Source organism: Bufo gargarizans, unplaced genomic scaffold (assembly GCF_014858855.1).
Source record: "Bufo gargarizans isolate SCDJY-AF-19 unplaced genomic scaffold, ASM1485885v1 fragScaff_scaffold_395_pilon:::fragment_2:::debris, whole genome shotgun sequence".
NCBI lineage: Eukaryota > Metazoa > Chordata > Amphibia > Anura > Bufonidae > Bufo > Bufo gargarizans.
In genome coordinates this window covers 28,498-49,148 of record NW_025334108.1, presented here as the reverse complement: position 1 = coordinate 49,148, position 20,651 = coordinate 28,498, and the positions used below count along the sequence as shown (strand labels likewise).

General features: G+C 40.5%; 1 protein-coding gene across 1 annotated transcript in view; it reads left to right on the top strand.

Annotated features, from left to right (window-relative positions):
* TSPEAR (thrombospondin type laminin G domain and EAR repeats) overlaps window positions 1–5,136 on the top strand; it is a gene marked incomplete at its 3' end in the record, with an annotated part of 36,899 nt that extends 31,763 nt beyond the window's left edge. Inside the window, exons 6-7 of the mRNA XM_044273099.1 lie at window positions 3,799–3,985; window positions 4,907–5,136. Coding sequence (XP_044129034.1) covers window positions 3,799–3,985; window positions 4,907–5,136 — 417 coding nt within the window. The remainder of the gene's footprint in view (window positions 1–3,798; window positions 3,986–4,906) is intronic.
* Between the last annotated feature and the right edge of the window lie 15,515 nt (window positions 5,137–20,651).

Genomic DNA, 20,651 nt, shown 5'->3' with positions numbered 1-20,651 from the left:
TCTTTTAGACCAAGTTTTCTTTATTCTTTCTATTACAGCTTTACTGCATTGTGTAATTTTCTGTTATGTTCCTTAATAATGAGTGAGGATGGAAATAAAGATGAGAAGTAGCTTGTTTTCCTATATTACAGAAGTTTCATACACTAACTTCTGGATCTAGTTGGGAAAATCACAGATCCGCAAATGTGAATATCGGCCATTTGCCTCCTGCACTTATTGTGGGCCCCATTGTCAAAATGACTATTCTTGTCCGTGAAACAGACAAGAATATGACATGTACTATAATTTGAAGCACAGCTGACCGGATGCATGCAGCACACGCATGACATCTGTGTTCTGTACACTTTTTTGCAGTCCCCTAGAAATGAAAGGGTCCGTGTGCCATCTGCAAATAATGCAGATAGGACACGGACCGCAAATACAAGCATGTGAATGAGGCCTTAGAATATCTGCAGAGGCAAACTAGAAATTGGCATGCAGCTTGCGGCATTATAATACAAACCAGACAGATCTTGCTGGTGAGAATGAGCCTTTAAGGACATAAATAAGAAAGCATGTAATTAGTTGTGGGTGATAGAATGAAACGTTAACTTTTTGTTGTGGCATTCCATCTGACATTTCCAACATGTGTTCTTATGTTTTTCGGCTGTATGATTAATGGTTTTCAGCACTGTTCCCACCTCTTCCTGTCATGTTGTTGTAGTGACTGTTGTTTCACTCATGTGTAGAAACGGATCTTAAAGGAGCCTCATGTTTTAAAACAACTCGATAATATTTATTAACAAAATATACCAGTTCAGACATTCACTGTAACGGCCCTGAATTTCTTTTAAAAGTGAAATAAATCAACTTGGGAAATAGTAATAGGAGGCCAATAAGCTTGGTCCTGACCAAGGAGGAAGCCCCAGTCTCATCCTTGTATAAATGCTGTTCCTCACTCCCTGGTATTAGCAATAGACATTCTACTCTCCACAAAGAGGGTAAAAAATATATCTTTCTAACTGTGTCATCCAATAAATAGATTTTATTTATTTTTTTATTAGATTCCTTAGTAGTTGACACCTTTTCATGGCTAACTGAAAAGATGACAAAACTGCCAGCTTTCAAGACTACTCAAGTCAGGCTTGAGGTCAGGTCAGACCTGAGCTGTCTCAAAAGCTTTCAATTTTGTCAACATCTTTTCAGTTAACCATTAAAAGGTATCAACTACTAAGGAATCTCATTTTTATATACAAGGGTTAAATGGAACAAACATTAGATGTTCTCAGACTTTGCAATTTGAATTCTATTAGGCTTTTACACACAAGTCTTAGAAAGCAAAGCTGGTAAACCCTAGGTAAACACCATCCAAAATATGTTTTTCAGAATGGCATGTAAAGCTGCTTTAATGCTGCCTGGCAGGCGATGAGCAGTTGGACTACAGAGTCATATGCTCTCTGCAATGGGTGTTGGTTTTGGCGCAGTTGGCTTTGACAGACCATAATAGTTTATTGAACTTAAAAATAAATGAGATCTAGTGTTTGATGATGGTTTGCCTTCAAGAGCTGAAGAATGGCCACTGAGAGTGTTGATTTACATATCCATCTACATATTGGCTATTGCACATATATTAATCTTCAGGTAGCCATAAAATCCTTATGACAACCTATTGCAGGCATTTAAACAAAAGATTACCTTCAGCTGATCTGATCAAAATCCAGATTAATGAGACAAACTCCTTAAAATCTTAAAAGAGCTGTGCAGGTTTGTTTAAGGGGAGGTTGGCAAATCCCCCTCCTGGGCAGACCAGAAAAAGGAAGCATACTTACCTGCTTGCCGATGCTGGATCTTGGTTCCTGCGTTCTCCAGCCTTCACTGCTTCGCTTGGGTCCCTGGATGTAAACTTCCAGTTTGACGTTGCTGCAGCCAATCTCTGGCCGCAGCGGGGACCTAGTCCCCTTTCGTCACATGAGCATTGTCACAGCTGCAACCAGCAAATAGCTGTAGCAGCATCAAACCCTAAGTTTACTTTCAGGGACCCATACGGAGCAGCGGAGGCCGGAGAGTTCAGGAGCCAGGAGCCAGCATCGGTAAGCAGGTCTGCCCAGGGGGTGGGGGTTTGCCCTACACCTCCTGTCCAAAGTGCATGACCCCTTTAAAGTTTTTCAGGAGTTCAATATCAATGACCTATCATCAGGTTAGGTCATCAATATCTGAATGGTGGAGATCCGACATCCAGCACCAACACCAAAAAGCTGTTTGAAAGGGCCGCAGTACACCGGTGAAAAATGTGACCTTCTCTCAGCATACCAAGCACAGCGCCGTACATTGTATAGTAGCTATGCTTGGTATTGCAGCTCAATCCCATTCACTTGAAAGGGACTGAGCTGCAAATAGGCCATGTGACCAATGAACATGATTCACTGGTCTAAGAAGAGGCTTTGAGGGTCATCGGAGCACTGGATCCCCTTAAAACTGGTGATCGGCAGGGGAGTCAGACCCCCACCTATCAGATTTAGACTGTAGAAAAGCCTTTGTCTCCAGCTATACTTCAGGTAGAATATTTATTTGGCTAATACCTATCTCTGCCAACCCCCCATTAATATACACACTCAACTTGGCCGAGCATTCTTGTGTACTAAATGAGGAGAGTGGAGGAAGCAGCTCCCAGACAAAAGGATCGGGCAGGTCTAACTGTCTGATTCTTCTCTCCTCCGACAGCTGCCATAAGGAAGAGCCGAGAGGCTCATACACATTAGTGCTTCCACAACATTGAAGCCATTGTGCCCCCACAAGAATGCAGAATATGATGGTGCTGTTGAAGCAACAGCAACTAAATAATGAGCACAATGGTTGATCTGCTTCCACTGTATTGGGGTCCTGCTCACTTCAATAGGAACAGTATCCATGCACATAAAGCCCTCCTCATTAATTAGTCCATATCTGTGCTGATTGTGTGCACACTATGGTGGGCTGGCTTAGCACATATATAAACAGGGTATGTGTCTGTATATTTATTCTAGGGTAAAGACCGATTGTCGGTCGAAACGCGTCAGTTTAACAACATGCTGGATTCCATCTCTAGTTCAAATCACATAAGGTTTGGACCTCCACATGAAGGAAGTGACTGCACAGATTGTTATACAAAAGTTGCTAAAGAGATAATACCAAATGATGAAGAATATTTAAAAAATGCTCACAGTCATGTATACTGCTGATCTTCTTTAAGTTACAACAATTGGGAGCTAAAAGAGACTTATAGCATGCAGATACTTTCTTGGTAAGCTACAGCAATGCGCATACATGTGCTTTTGATGATGCTAAAATGTAACTGCAGCTGAATGGCAACAACCTAAAGGACGACCAAGTATCTTGGATTTAAACTTTATAATAGTCCTTACCAAGGTTTTTCTTATTCTCTTGTGTTAACCTTGCATTGCAATTCTTTGTTCCACTAATGATCTGTTATAATGTTCCCTTATGAAATAACTCATTTTCATAAGTCTCTCTTTAAATCTTGAAACCTTTTAGCATCTGTACTATGCAAGATTAAATAAAGTCCAAACCTGACCGCAGACCTTTCCTTAAAAAGCTGAATTTTATTATTTCTTTAATTAGCAGGATTCCATTAATTTACACGTTATCAGAGTCATATTAAGGTGATGGTAATAGAAGAAGGAATGAGAGGTAGCTTCAATTTGAGGTTGCTTGGCTGTGTGGGAAGCAAAGATATCTAAGATGATCATGTCTTATTCTGTATAATTCAATTCTCAGTCTAATTTGTGGTGAAATACTTTCTTGTTCCTTCTTCCTATTAAGATATTTTTAGCCTTGGCGAACTTTGAAAAGAATGAAGATGGGAAGGAGCTGTCAGTCATTTACAAATGGAACCCAAAGAAAATGAAATTTCTTCGGTATCAGACAATACCCACATACAGTGCCCGTGACTGGGAGGCCTTTCACATAGATGGAGATACTTTCTTAGCTGTTGCCAATCACAGGGAAGGTAATGGAAATGTAAAATATAAATTGTGTTATCGTACATATATTGGAAACTTAAGGGGGTTTCTGGAACTCCTCAGGATAGGTCATCAATATCTACTGTACTTTTCCTGTGCAAAAGAGGTGATTTAGAAAGTAACAATGTCATGTTCTAGCGAGGGTCCTACCAACCCCTAGAACATCTCTAAGGCATAACAGACAGACAAAGTAAGGACCAAAAATGAATACTTTATTAACATATTCAGGACATGACTCTGTGGTCCTGCAAAAATTATGAGGTATGTCCTATTCTTGTCCGTTTTGCAGACAAGAATAGGCATTTCTATAATGGGCCTCCTGTTCCGTTCCACAAATTGCGGAAGGCACACGGACGGCATCAGTTTTTTGCGGATCCGCAATTTGCGGACTGCAAAAAACGTCACGATCATGTACATGAGCCCTCAATCAAAACTGACTTCAAATATTAGCCTCATGATAATTTTCCCCTCCAAATACATTCTTGCAGTTAGTTACAACAGTGGCCCCTGAACTTGTTAAGGTTGTTGACTATGTCACACTAAATGAGGTTAGGGCTCATGCACACACTGGCACTTAGCCCGTAGGGCAGTGTACAAAACATTTTTGCTCTGCCATGCAGGCTCCATCTGTTTGTGTCTACAAAAAATATTCTCCACTAAAAGCAATACTTCCGTAAACCTTTGCATTTATAGCCCCCAACAAAGAAAACCACTTTTTTTCCCTGTTGAATACCATATAAAATTTTTGCATGAACCCTTAGTGAAGGTTATGGTTAGGTTCTGATATCTGCAATCTAGAAGGGCTGGTGGCCTAACTCTTGGTTGTCTTGTCTCTAAAAACAAATAGACTACTGAATGTATGTCAATGGTATACAGAAATGACGTAACGTATGTTTCTATTATAACAGGCAACGACCACAATATCAACAGTGTTATATATAAGTGGAACTCAAGGAATGGCCTATTTGAGGTCAATCAGACCATCCCTACCTCAGGGGCTTATGACTGGGAATTCTTCAGTGTTGGGCCCTATTCCTTTTTGGTTGTAGCAAACACATTTAATGGCACATCCACCAACATCCAATCTCACATCTACATCTGGCTGGGGGGCACCTTCAGACCCTTTCAGTCCATAATGGTAAGTGCTCAATGTTAGCTATATTGAGAAGAATGTTCACAGGTGAATAGTAGAGATGAATGAATCGACTTTGGATGAAACAATTGACTTTGGATGCTTGATCCAAAGTCGATTCGCTCATCCCTACTAAATAGTTATCTGGATATTTAGAAAATTTTGCTTCCTTTTCCTTCCTGCTCCTGGATGTTTTTCACCTCACCTGTCCAGTGATAAGTAATGAACGTTGACCTCACCTCAGCCTTATCTCTAGGAGATTTAAACAGGATAGGGAATTATACGACTGCCCTGACAGCCACCATCACGAGAATGAGAATCTGTTGCCCCTTGTATGGATGGGGATAAGGGATAACAGTCTGACACGACTTCTCTGATCCCTAATTATCACAATAATGGGGGTCTTGTGCCCCCCTGTATGAATGGAGTGACAGCTGAGCTGCTCATTTTGTTGCTATGGGACTGATGGAGCTAGCCGAGGAGTGCCATAGAGATGCAAATGATTCCTGCAATGATTCTGCTGCAAATATGCTTTGAAATATGTATCAAAATCTGCATGTAAGACATGGATATTGCGGTGGATTTGTCTGTGTGAAGGCACCAAAAAGCGTGTAAAGCCCTATACCTCACATGGAATCATAGATCTCCCCATTCATTTCTTTGCTTAATTTATTTTAGGCTGGCAGCTCCGGGAGTGTGTGCTTTTTTAGGGGATCTGTCCTTTCTACTGTAGGTCTTTCCCCACAACTTTTAACAGAAGACATGGCTGGTGGCAGTTGAATATTTAAACTGAGTGCGTGCGACCACCAGTGGACAAGATATAAGACCAGTGAGGTGGACAAGATATAAGAAAAAGAAGAAACAGCAGGTGGCGATATACCGATACATTTTGTTAAATAGCTCAGTGGCTATACAAAATGTTTACCGCAATTACGTGCAATTACAAAAGTATTCAGATCCAGGTTGTTATTTTGAAAAATGTTGAATATTTTTCATGACACAACCTTTCCTTTACATGATTACAGTACTGTAAGGCAGGGTTAACAGCTAGCATGCTCACAACAGAGACATATCCATTTAAAGGTTAACTCGCCCCATTTTCATTGTAGTAGCCTCTCTGAATCAGATGTAAATGGAAGTAAAATGTCAGCCTTCAGAGAGAGGTCACAGATATTATGTTCGCCTGCGACCATTCTCTTAGGGACTGTTGTCATGCTGTGCTATTTGTAGTTGGCTTTGAGAAGGTCAACACGTGGGTCACAGTGAGAAGGTAGAAAATTGTTCTGCCGTCTATTTTTCCAAATCTTCTCATGTATAATTTTTTTTTTACAAAAAGATTATTCTACAAAAGCCTTTTTTTCTGAATTGTACTGGACCAAAATGTAATACTGTAACAGCATACCTAGGGAACTTAGTTCAAAAATATATTTACTCTTCCGTCTATTCTTGGATATATATGGCTTATGTGTCCTAGATAGATAATTGGTTTATTGCTATCAAGTACATTTAGACTTTACACTTTAGTGCTGTTTCTTCCAAAAGTACTTCAAATTGCAGTCAATGGCAGTGAGTATTATTGAGCATGGCTGTTTCCAGAAATATATAGTAAAGCAAAAATATATATCAGTAATAACTGCGGCTACTATAGATCATTCATAAAGGAGAGCTGGATAATGCACCTCTTTATTTTGTACCCGGCACACATGGGTCAAGGAAAAGGTTTGCAATTACTGGCTATATATTGATTGAATATAGATATGAATATAGATATGATTTTCCATTTGCACAATTCAGACCCACAAAAAATATAGAGCATGTCCTTCTCTTGTCCGCAATTGCGGACCAGAATAGGCATTTCTATAATGGGTCACAGTTCTGTTTCACAAATTGCGGAAGGCGCATGGGCAGCATCCGAGTTTTTCGGATCCGCAATTTATGGATTGCAAAACACTATGTGGTCTTCTGAATGTGCCCTAAGACTATATATTTTTTTCCTCTGGGCCATCCAAAGGCCCTCATACACATTAAACTGTTGTAGGCCGAATCCAAATGTTTTTGGCAGGGCCAGCTGACAATCTAAGGCTACTTTCACACTGGCGTTTTGGCTTTCCGTTAGTGAGATCCGTTCAGGCCTCTTACAAGCGGTCCAAAACGGATCAGTTTTGCCCTAATGCATTCTGAATGGAAAAGTATCCGCTCAGAATACATCAGTTTGCCCCTGTTCAGTCACCATTCCGTTCTGGAGGCAGACACCAAAACGCTGCCTGCAGCGTTTTGCTGTCCAGCTGACGAAGCAGAGCCAAACGGATCCGTTTTCTCTGACACAATCTGCACAATAGAAAGCAGATCCTTCCCCCATTGACTTTCAATGGTGTTAAAGATGGATCCGTCATGGCTAAAGAAGACATAATACAACCAGATCCGTTTATGTAACAGAAGCGTTTTTGAAGATCCATGATGGGTCCGCAAAAAACGCTAGTATGAAAGTAGTCTAATGTAGTGATGAGCGGCAGGGGCAATATTCGAATTCGCAATATTTCACGAATATTTGGGCGATTATTCATCATATATTCGCAAATTTAAAAAAGAATTTGCGATAATTTTTTTGAATGCGAAAATCGGCAATGTAATATGCGCGTATTGCGCGGGTCATTGTTGCTACATTTTTAAAGCTGCTAGAAGATTCATGAGACTGGAGAAAATGGTTGGCACGGCAGAACATTACAATAGCTTTATAAGCAGATAGAGTGCTCCAATATATTTGCGATTGCGCAAATCTGCAATTAATGATGCGCATATTTTTGCGCAATACGTGCAACTCCACATTTTAACAGGTCTGACTACTTATTAGTGATTGGTGCACTAAGTATTGTTGTGAACTTGTGACATCACAGCACTATGTCTGCAGCATGTATGTATGTATGGACAGCAGATATCAGCTACACGATATCACTATCTAACCTACACTGACTCTCCCACTAACTATCTGTATTATATATATAAGCTAACTATCTATCTATTGTAATTAAACAGTAATGCAGAGTGCACAGCAATGACACTGCTGTCTCTCTCAGAACTCCATAAAACTACAGAAAATGGCTGCTGGGGAGGCTCTTATATAGTAAGGGGTAGGCAAATTTCCTATTGGTTGCTAGGGATGTTGCTAAGCTCAGACAAAGAGATTGCAGCCTTCTCATTGGCCCACAAGCAAGAAGGGAGGTTACTGATAAAAATAAAAAAAAACTAGAATATTCGAGAATATGAATATATAGCACTATATTCTAAATCTTCACGAATTCTCGAAGTGGCGATATTCACGATTAAAATTTGCGATTCAAATATTCGCGCCCAACACTAGTCTAACGTGCATGTAGCACTGCAAACTCTTATCTCAAAGGAGATTCAAGTGTCTTCAATGTCAACACTTGATCCTTGCGTTCTTCTGGGAGATGAGCCGCTGCCAGAGGTGACTGAAGCAGCTTTTCTCTCTTTCTCCAATTAAAACACATACCGTATACGCTCGGCCAAATTGAGCACGCATGTGCATGTGCATGGGGAGACAGGAGAGATAGCAGTCGGCCATACAACCATTCATCCGATGACTCTTGAAGATGTATGGACAAGTATTGCAAATATGAAATATTAAAGTTGATGGACTTTTGATATAGATGCATTTTTCTCATCCCACTGATATACAGTACAGACCAAAAGTTTGGACACACCTTCTCATTCAAAGAGTTTTCTTTATTTTCATGACTATGAAAATTGTAGATTCACACTGAAGGCATCAAAACTATGAATTAACACATGTGGAATTATATACATAACAAAAAAGTGAGACAACTGAAAAATATGTCATATTCTAGGTTCTTCAAAGTAGCCACCCTTTGCTTTGATTACTGCTTTGCACACTCTTGGCATTCTCTTGATGAGCGTCAAGAGGTAGTCACCTGAAATGGTCTTCCAATAGTCTTGAAGGAGTTCCCAGAGATGCTTAGCACTTGTTGGCCCTTTTGCCTTCACTCTGCGGTCCAGCTCACCCCAAACCATCTCGATTGGGTTCAGGTTCGGTGACTGTGGAGGCCAGGTCATCTGGCGCAGCACCCCATCACTCTCTTTCATGGTCAAATAGCCCTTACACAGCCTGGAGGTGTGTTTGGGGTCATTGTCTTGTTGAAAAATAAATGCAAACCGGATGGAATAGCATGCCACTGCAAGATGCTGTGGTAGCCATGCTGGTTCAGTATGCCTTCAATTTTGAATAAATCCCCAACAGTGTCACCAGCAAAGCACCCCCACACCATCACACCTCCTCCTCCATGCTTAACGGTGGAAACCAGGCATGTAGAGTCCATCCGTTCACCTTTTCTGCGTCGCACAAAGACACGGTGGTTGGAACCAAAGATCTCAAATTTGGACTCATCAGACCAAAGCACAGATTTCCACTGGTCTAATGTCCATTCCTTGTGTTCTTTAGCCCAAACAAGTCTCTTCTGCTTGTTGCCTGTCCTTAGCAGTGGTTTCCTAGCAGATATTCTACCATGAAGGCCTGATTCACACAGTCTCCTCTTAACAGTTGTTCTAGAGATGTGTCTGCTGCTAGAACTCTGTGTGGCATTGACCTGGTCTCTAATCTGAGCTGCTGTTAACCTGCGATTTCTGAGGCTGGTGACTCGGATGAACTTATCCTCCGCAGCAGAGGTGACTCTTGGTCTTCCTTTCCTGGGGCGGTCCGCATGTGAGCCAGTTTTTTTGTAGCGCTTGATGGTTTTTGTAACTGCACTTGGGGACACTTTTAAAGTTTTCCCAATTTTTCGGACTGACTGACCTTCATTTCTTAAAGTAATGATGGCCACTCGTTTTTCTTTGCTTAGCTGCTTTTTTCTTGCCATAATACAAATTCTAACAGTCTATTCAGTAGGACTATCAGCCGTGTATCCACCTGACTTCTCCACAACCCATTTATAAGGCAAGAAATCCCACTTATTTAACCTGACAGGGCACACCTGTGAAAACCATTTCAGGTGACTACCTCTTGAAGCTCATCAAGAGAATGCCAAGAGTGTGCAAAGCAGTAATCAAAGCAAAAGGTGGCTACTTTAAAGAACCAAGAATATGACATATTTTCAGTTGTTTCACACTTTTTTGTTATGTATATAATTCCACATGTGTTAATTCATAGTTTTGATGCCTTCAGTGTGAATCTACAATTTTCATAGTCATGAAAATAAAGAAAACTCTTTGAATGAGAAGGTGTGTCCAAACTTTTGGTCTGTACTGTATAAGAGCTAGAAGAAGACAATGGGGCACATTTGCTGTAGACAGTGTAAGCTTGTGTAACCAGACAGTCTACAGATATGTCCCCTTTATCATAGTGACCCAGGTTTTATGATAAATTTGGTGTATAGACACTTCTGTTTTGTTTTATACCATTTTGTACCATCCCTCATCCCTGTTAACTCTTTAAGGACACCCTCGTACAGTGTAAGTTTTCTCATTTAACATGGCGCCCACTCAGAAGCTGAGCGGGCACCATAGCCACTGGATGCATGTTGTTTTACACAGCAGACACCCAGAGGCAATGTTCATGATTGGTGATAATACTGATCACAGAAATGTAACCCCTCACATGCCATTATCAATTGTGGCATTTGCATCTAAAGGGTGAAACCCTAGGAGCACTATTCTCTGGGGCCCCGTATGACTCCCCTGCACCAAGATTGAGGGAGCTGTTTGGTTGTTATTGCAGTCTCGGGTCCTTTGAAGCGCGCAAAGGCCTGCCAACAGCAATGTTCCATAGGGCTCCATAGAAACCCAGTGAATCTCCCATAGGCTACAATATAAAATTATTGAAGTCTATGGGAGAAGCAATCAAGTCTTGGAGGACTAGAAAAGGAATGACAGAGAAGCCTGAGAAGGAATGACAGATTCTCAATTTTTGGGATAGCTGTGTGATACTTAACATTTCATAATTGATAATAATAAGTGATATACTTTTTACTGATTATTTTGATAGGATTCTCCTCCAGCTTCATCCAAACAGTTTAACCACCCCCTGTCACAAGTGATGATATGGATTTAACGATCAAATTTTTAAGATCCTCAATTACTGTCCTTCTGCATTTTACTTGGAATTTCGAGGAATCTGAATGAAAATGAAAGCTGTCATATTATCATTGGTGCTCTATAATTCTATATGCCCTGTCGTTCTGAAAAAAAATGGAAATACTGTATTTGTTTAAGGATTTCATATACCCTTTAATTCTAATCATACACCTAGACACAATATTCCACCATGTACGGAATTTTAATGTACAGTTTAATTTCTGCCATTATGTTCACTTTAACAAACGCTCAGCGCTGCCTTGTAAATGCAAATTAAATCTAATCTCCTTCCATCTCAGCTATGAGCCGGAGTCAATGTGCTTACAGTAATAGATAGAAGTAGGACATGCAAACTACCTATGAAGTTTATTGGCTGTAATTAGAATATTAACAGAGCTGCTTAGTACCAAGTATTTAGCACTTTGGGTAAGATTTATCAAAACTGGTGTAAAGGAAAACTGTCTTAGTTGCCAATAGCAACCAATCAGAGTCCACCTTTCATCTTCCAAAGGAGCTGTGAAAAATTAAAGGTGGAACATGCTTGGTTGCTATGGGCAACTAAACAATTTTCCTTTACATCAGTTTTGATAAATCCTGCCCCTTTGTGTGTGTGTGCAATTTTGTCCATTTTGCATTAAGGAGTCTTACAGTGTCTCGTATATTCTTCAGCTACTTGGGGATCAGACTAACGCTGGGTTCACACCTGAGCGTTTTACAGCGCGTTCAAACGCGCTGTAAAACGCTCAACACGTGAAAACCAATGCTTCCCTATGGCCCTGGTTCACACTTGAGCGTTTTACAGCGCGTTTGAACGCGCTGTAAAACGCCCGACGCATAAACAAGTTCTTGAGCTTTTTTGGGCGTTTGTCACGCGTTTTGGCCCATAGACTCATTGGACAACACTGCAGTCAATCACATAAATGCGCGTCAAACGCGCGTTTACTATTGCAAAAAACGCGCATAAAAACGCACGACAAATACGCGCGTAAAACGTCTCAGAAACGCTCAGGTGTGAACCCAGGGTAATAATTGTCAGAATCATTATCTGATAGAAAAACATCTATACTGTTTAACTAGATGTGGCACATGTCAACATTGTTATTAATGGGTTATTCCCCTCTCAGTCTTTCTTGTCCGAGATGGGAATAACCTGAGTACGTGTCGGTCGGGCTGGCCAGTGTTATGGAAACAGCCTTTCCAGCTCTGCTTTGTTTTTTCTGTAATGCCCATAGTAGTGAATGGGAGCTAGGCAGGATAGCACAGCAAACAACACTATTTCCAGTAACTCAAGAATTACAGAAACAGCTCGGCTTGTTATGCAAGACTGTGTGGATATCTCCCATCTATGACGCACATGTGCTGAGCTATAAAATTCCTATGTAGTTGGGCAGTCTCTGAGTTCCTGCTCACTTTCTCCCCTTTCCTTTCCATAGACTTGCATTGTCATGTGTAATATGATCCTCCTGCAAAGATGATCCATCCTAGATGGCATTTTTCAAAGTGAAAAGCAATTAGCTCGGATGGTGGTGGTGGTGGGGGCTGGTAAACAGCTTATAATAGGAGAACTAGACATTTCTCATTGATAAAAAATATTACAAAGTTTCTTGTGGTTGCTTGTAGTATTAATTTGTGCAAAGTTGTGTGAAAGGTAATGATCTTTTAAATTTGCATATAAGTTTTACAGGACAGAAATCTGAATCTTTGCCATGATCTTTGCATGATATAGATGTGTATTTGGTCCTTGAGTAGTTTATATTTCAGAATTTTACAAAGAATGGCTCGGAATAGGGAAAGGCTTAGACTGTCTACTTCAGGCCACTGGCTGGAGATCAAGATGGGCCTGCTGAGAGTCATAAAGGCCATACGACTGCCGTTGCTGACTGGGCGGCTTTAGTGAGTGCTGACCCCCAAGTGGAATTGTGTTTTGTTTTTTTCCACATGTTGACTGTATACTTTGATTCTAGTTTTTTAGGCTATAGTACAGACCTTATGACCAATTAGAATGCATTAAAGGTAGTCATTAAATATCCCTGCTGATACATAATGACTCCTTCAGCTACATACACACAGGGTTTTACAAAAGGGTTTTACAGAGACTAAATTACCTGGTTGGTCTCTTGATAAGTGGAAACTACCGGTACTTCAAAAATCTTTTCAACAAAATGCAATTGCAAGATAGGACTCAGCCGAGTTCTAAGCTATTCATTTTTAATTTTCAAAGCTAGTACATTGCATGTCCTCTAAAAAGTATACCTACCGGTATATGCAAAGTATGAAAGGAGAAGAACATAATTATATATTGTGTTCAAAATCTGTTATATAACATATGGTGTCAGCATCCAAAAACTGCATTGCAAGGTTGAATAGGAAATCATATTTCCAAATGATTCTTGTAGTGTATTATTATGTGCCCGATGTCGTTTTTTTTGGTTGTTTTCAAACAGGCATCTGACAGAGCTTGTATTTGAGATAATTACCCCTGTCCATGAACTTGCCCAGTGTGTGACATGCTGAGACCTATAATGCACTGAAAATTTTTAAAAAAATTTGGGGGGTCATTTACTGTACTGAAATATGCTGAACTTAGTTGCATTTCAGGCGCAGATGGCAGTGCAATAGTTAGTTGCACCACTATCTGCGACTTCGCTCCGCTCACGCCAGGTCTAAAATTGTGGGCGTGGCATGGGCGGTGAAGGGGACTGTCTGATTTATTGTTTTATATGCCTTTTTTAGGCGTAGAAAATGGTCTAAATTTAAGATAGCTTGTAAGCGGTCTTACATTTACAACTGGATGCGCCGATTCATAACTTTGGCGGATCCACCGCCAGCACAGGGCCTTTATTAAGACTGAAACGCCGGTCTTAATAAATAATAAATATGCCCCTTGGTGCTTGACCTAAATGCATATTTAATTGGTTGTGCAAAAAAAATAAAAAAATGTTGGTTGCAGTTATGTCACCCATTTCTCTCCTTAACATTATGCCTAGGATGAGGTAGGATGAATGAGCAGAAAAAATTGTTAGAAGGGTCTACATCTGTCCGTAGCTGCTACATATATTGTATAGACCCCCATACGTATTATGGTTAACTTGCAATGAAGTTAAAGGGTCTAAAATACCGAACACTATCATGTTAATTTTGCGAATCAGCAGACCCTTGCAGAATCTGCACCAGGGTCACTTTTAATCATCACCTGTCATGAAGGGTAGGAAATAGTGCAGCCCTGTAGTCCACCATCACTCTCCCTACCTACTTGCACTATCCAGCCTACATGGTGGCCTACAACTTGCCGACGGTCCCTGACTTGACTAAGTACAGGGGCCTAAACCTAGTGGGGTTAAAGACCAGTCAGACAGAAAGAAGTGAAAACCAGGCAGGCAAAACCGGAACCAGTTCAGAATCCAAAAACAAAGTCAAATATATAGTAGAGTGAAACCAGGAGATAACGTCACAGTCAAAGGTGAGGTCAAAAGCTAGCAGAGTCTAATACCTAAGTCTACTTTCACAGTGGCGTTTTGGCTATCTGTTTGTGAGATCCGTTCAGAGCTCTTACAAGCGGTCCAAAACGGATTAGTTTGCATTCTAATGCATTCTGAATGGAAAAGGATCCGCTCAGAATGCATCAGTTTGGCTCCGTTCCATCACCATTCCACTCTGGAGGCGGACACCAAAACAGTGCTGCTTGCAGCATTTTGGTGTCCGTCTGATGAAACTGAGCCAAATGGATCCATCCTGACACACAATGTAAGCCAATGGGGACGGATCCGTTTTCACTGACACAATGTGGCACAATAGAAAACGGATCTGTCCCCCATTGCTTTACTTGGCTATGTTAAAGATAATACAAATGGATGCATGCGGTTGTATTATCTGAACAGATGCGTCTGTGCAGATCCATGATGGATCCGCACCAAAACGCCAGTGTGAAAGTAGCCTAACAGAGTCCAATATCAAGCAAGGTCAAGCAACAGGCAGAGTCAAATACCAGGGGGTCATGTCAGGGGCAAAATCAAAACACAAAGGCAAAGTCAGAGAAACGGCAATCCAGAGTAACAAACACAAAAGTAGCTAATGAGGCAGGAATACTAATCACAGGTAACTGTGACCTGTTTAAATATCTTGCCTTATGTGACACCGTCACCAAGCCCAATTGGACCAGTGTCCCTGATAGGTCAAGCAGCCCCACTGTCAGCATGACTTGTTGCCATAGCAACAGCGTATCACCAGCAGCATGGTACTGCCAGATTGCTGCGGGAGCACGGTTAAGTATGTGACATCAAATTAGGAATTGGTGGTGGCTGCTCTCCTATATAGTCTATGGTATGGTGCTTACAAGTCCAAGGAGAGGACACCCTACCTCTCAAGTAGGAAAATATTTTAATCAAAGGTGTAGGGACGAGCACTCTACCATTTGGTACACATTTATTTGAATTAATAAAAATGTATATAATAGCATATAAAACTTCTTAAAACAACAACTTTCTAAAATGATACTAAAATAAATATAACCACAATGGGGTGATAATTTTCTTAGTTGGAGATGATCGGTTTCTCAAGAGTCCTGAAACTGCGTTGTATGAGGTCCTCTAATTATGTTTAAGAGTCCATGGAGATGATATTACTATGACCTAACAGGCTCCAGCACTGTTTCGTTGGTCAGATCATAGTCCCAAAATATCCAATAAGGCAAAGATAAGGTAAGGATGAAATGACCGGCTTAATAGCCGCTTACCTCTCATTCATATGTGTCTTCAGTCCTGCATTCTAGTCGGACTTTTCAGGATATTCTACCGCAGTGCAGCCGGGGTGCGTGGAACACCTTGGATGGTATCGGAGGCCGGCGTCTCACGTGGTTCCACTCGGTGTCCGCGCTGGATGCTTAGCGAAACAGCACCTACGTCACTTCCTGTGTGATCAGGTAGTGACGTCTACCTTGTATTTCGGCGGTGATTTCGAACTGCAGTTTCCTGATGTTTTAATCTTGCAGGTATCGGAATATTGTCTGCATGGCCATGCAATTTAGGAAAATGTAGACAGGTATATGGCGTAGACCCAGACGCGTTTCGGGAGTTGTCACTCTCCCTTCCTCAGTGGTTATGCCATACCTGTCTAGATACGCCTTATATACTTCCCAGGGTTATCTTCAAAATCTGGATCGGACCTCAGGATGTAATCCTTCTGTTTCAATATCCGGGACTTCCATTCTCACAGTTTGTCTTTGATATTCTATGGTCTATAGTTGGTAATGTCCCATTTTTGATGTCAATATATAATTTTTCAATGATTCTTCTATTCCTTCTTTTATAAAAGACAAGAATAGAGAGAAAAAGAGTTTTTTTCTGCCACCTCAGCCTGTACCCCATTTGTGGATATGCGCTTCCATTTAAAACCATGGTATGTCAGTTAATATTGAATACTTAACTGCATACACTAAAATGTTAAAATAAAATAATAAAATGAGAATTACTAGTATTGCATAATGAAACAACCAAAGTGGATATCCAATACAATGTATATGAATATATTAGCGGCAATTTGGACACAATAATCTAATGCCTGTCATAGATATCACAATACAATACATGTCTAACCGCATTGGAGGCTAACCTAACAATGTTGATAACTCGGATGGTAAATATAGTATTGGACTCCTATATGGGGACAGCCCTATTCTCAATATGTAATCCCACATTAGGCACTCTCATAAAAAGCCAAATAGTTCCAGCTCTGAATTTAGGCCTGATGGTAGCAGGCTCCCAAATTCATATATTCGTCGGGATTCCCTTCTCGACATGTGTTTGATGAAATTGCCTCCTCTCCAGTGTTGATCCACCTTTTCCAGTGCCACAAAGACGAGGCTGGCCGGGTCACTATTGTGCACCTCCTTATAATGTTTTGACAAGGAATGCTTGTCGTAGCCTTTCTTGATGTTAGATATATGTTCAGCCAGCCTCGTCTTTAGTAACCGTTTGGTTCTACCAATGTATTGTTTATTACAAGGGCACTGGACTAGGTAGATCACACCGGAGGAATTGCATGTGAGGCAATCCTTGATGTCCCAAACAAATGAATTTTGTGTAGAGTGGACTATGGTGATCTTACGGGGTTTGTTGTTAATTCTACATGGGATGCACTTGCCGCATTTAAAAAACCCTTTCAGATCCATCCAAGTCCCCATCAATGACCTTTTTTTCTCTCTAGTTTTCACAGAGGGGGCTATTTTGATGCCAAGATTAGGTGCCCTAGTAAATATAATATTTGGGGATGTGGGTAGAAGATGGCCTATCACCTTATCATTCAGTATATGATGCCAATGTGTCTTCACTATTTTTTGTATTTTTCTATGGTCATCATTAAAGGGAAGGATGATCCTATTGTTCATCTCTTCACTTGTCCGAGATTTTTTCTTAATTTCAACCTGGTTATCGAAAAAGGTTTGTCTATCTAGTTTTTTAACTCTTTCCAGGGCTTTTTCAACCACCTCATCCGGATATTCCTTCTCCCGGAACAGTTGTCGCATTCCAGCTGCCTCCTCCTCAAAACGTAGATCTTCCGTACAATTCCTCCTGATCCTCCGAAACTGGCCAGTGGGAATATTGTCAAGCCATCTTGGGAGGTGGCAGCTGGAATATTGGATGAAGCTATTTTTATTCGTCGGCTTAAAAAAGGTATTACAGACAAATCTGTTATTCTGTCTTCTGATTACCAGATCAAGGAATTCAGTTTCTTCCTTGATCATGGCATTGAATACCAGGTTCAGATGGTTCTCATTGATCTCTTTCAAAAAGAGATCAAGGGAGTCTCTTTCCCCCTTCCAGATGAACTTAGACAACACTGGGAAATTAGGTCACTTCAATTCTATATAGAACACCAAAAAGTCCCTAAAGGACTATTGTTACATAAAATTCCGGCTCAAGATTTGATGAGCGAGATATTTGAGGAGGAATGGAATACACTCCTACACAACCACTCTATTTCACTCATCAAACTAATCATCAAAAGGAGAACGGAGATATTAGGTGATTTAAACAAAAAAATTGAGGGACTAAAGGAACAGATAGACAAATTACCCAGAAATGGGGATTTCGATATATGGCAAGAACGGATCTGTAGGGGTTTGGATAAAGTAGAAAATGAGATTATAAATAAAAAAACGAAGAAACACCTGAATACGTATAAGAATCCACAAATACAAGAATCGGGAGATCAACCAGATTCACCACAGAGGAGTATTTCACACAGACAAGCTGATATACAAGAGAATACACAGAATGAATATACTGTGTCAGTAAACAATAGATACGAACAACTCTCAGATCAGCCTTTTTTAGATCACACTCCAGCTCACCACAGGACAAGAATAAGACACAGGGATCAAACACCCCCTCACAATCAGGAATCACACAAACATCCATACAATTTGAGACAGAGGTATTATTATGCACAACAAAACACGAATCAGTATCACAACACACAAAGAAAAAAACATTACTCACAGACCACAACAAATCACGGGGAAAAATCAAGACATCACTATCACAGACACACAGACGAATCCGAAAGACGAGAAGGAGTAAGAGGAAAAGAGTCATCACACACGAGACACCGATAGATAATACAACATCAGTAATTAATTTGAGTTCAGTCACACTCACTACAGCACAAATGAAATTATTAGAAAAGGGTTTGAAATTTGCCCCGACCCAAAAAATCGACAAATTCTCTACGTATATAGGAATACAAAAATATATTAGAGGTGTTTGTTTAAAGAAACATTTTCTGAAGAATCCCATGATAAGAAATGAAGTAAGACAGGATATAGATCAAACTAAACCTACACAAAAAGATCCTGTACAAATTGGTTCAGGGCTCAAAAATAGATCCACCATGTTTCCAAGAAATGAAATAAGCCGGGAAATGGCAGCTTTTCAAAAAAATGTAGAAGAAGATATCAGAAAACTAAAAGCCAAACCCACGTATCGAGACAACTTAACAAAACAAGAAGTCTCAGCATTAAAATCTCGCCAAAAAAAGGAATCGATTACGATACGTCCAGCCGATAAAGGGGGGGCGGTAGTTATAATGGATACTACAAAATACAATGATGAGTGCCTCAGACAACTTGGGGATGATAGAACATACAAGAGATTGAAGAAGGACCCCCTAAAAGAATTTGATAAAGAGCTGAAAGAATATTGTATACAGGGCCTTGAGCAGAAACTTGTGTCCCAACAGGAATTAGAATTTATCTTGGGCACACAGGGAAGACTTCCGGTCTTCTATTGTCTGCCCAAGATTCATAAAGATCTGAAAAATCCCCCTGGTCGACCGATTGTTTCGGGCATTGAATCAATTACGGCAAATCTGTCCAGATATATAGATACACAATTACAGCCAATAGTGAAAAAAACTAGGTCATATATAAGGGACACAACACATATTATCCAGATTCTAGAAAATTTAGATGTCCAACCGGAGTGGACCATGGGGACTTTGGATATACAATCCCTTTATACATCAATTGACCACCAACAGGGACTCACCGCAGTAGGAGAACAAATGAAAAGGGAAGGAAAACTAGAAGATATCCACATTCAGTTTATTCTAGATGGTATAAAATATATCCTCAATCATAATTATTTTTATTTTGAGGGGATACATTACCTTCAAAAATGTGGGACTGCCATGGGGACCAGGTTCGCCCCCAGCTACGCCAATTTATTCTTGGCTGAATGGGAATACCATCACATTAGGCCCAGGCTGGGGGCGGAGCTGGCCCTATGGCGTCGCTACATCGATGATGTGGTGTTCATCTGGAAGGGGGAAAGAGACTCCCTTGATCTCTTTTTGAAAGAGATCAATGAGAACCATCTGAACCTGGTATTCAATGCCATGATCAAGGAAGAAACTGAATTCCTTGATCTGGTAATCAGAAGACAGAATAACAGATTTGTCTGTAATACCTTTTTTAAGCCGACGAATAAAAATAGCTTCATCCAATATTCCAGCTGCCACCTCCCAAGATGGCTTGACAATATTCCCACTGGCCAGTTTCGGAGGATCAGGAGGAATTGTACGGAAGATCTACGTTTTGAGGAGGAGGCAGCTGGAATGCGACAACTGTTCCGGGAGAAGGAATATCCGGATGAGGTGGTTGAAAAAGCCCTGGAAAGAGTTAAAAAACTAGATAGACAAACCTTTTTCGATAACCAGGTTGAAATTAAGAAAAAATCTCGGACAAGTGAAGAGATGAACAATAGGATCATCCTTCCCTTTAATGATGACCATAGAAAAATACAAAAAATAGTGAAGACACATTGGCATCATATACTGAATGATAAGGTGATAGGCCATCTTCTACCCACATCCCCAAATATTATATTTACTAGGGCACCTAATCTTGGCATCAAAATAGC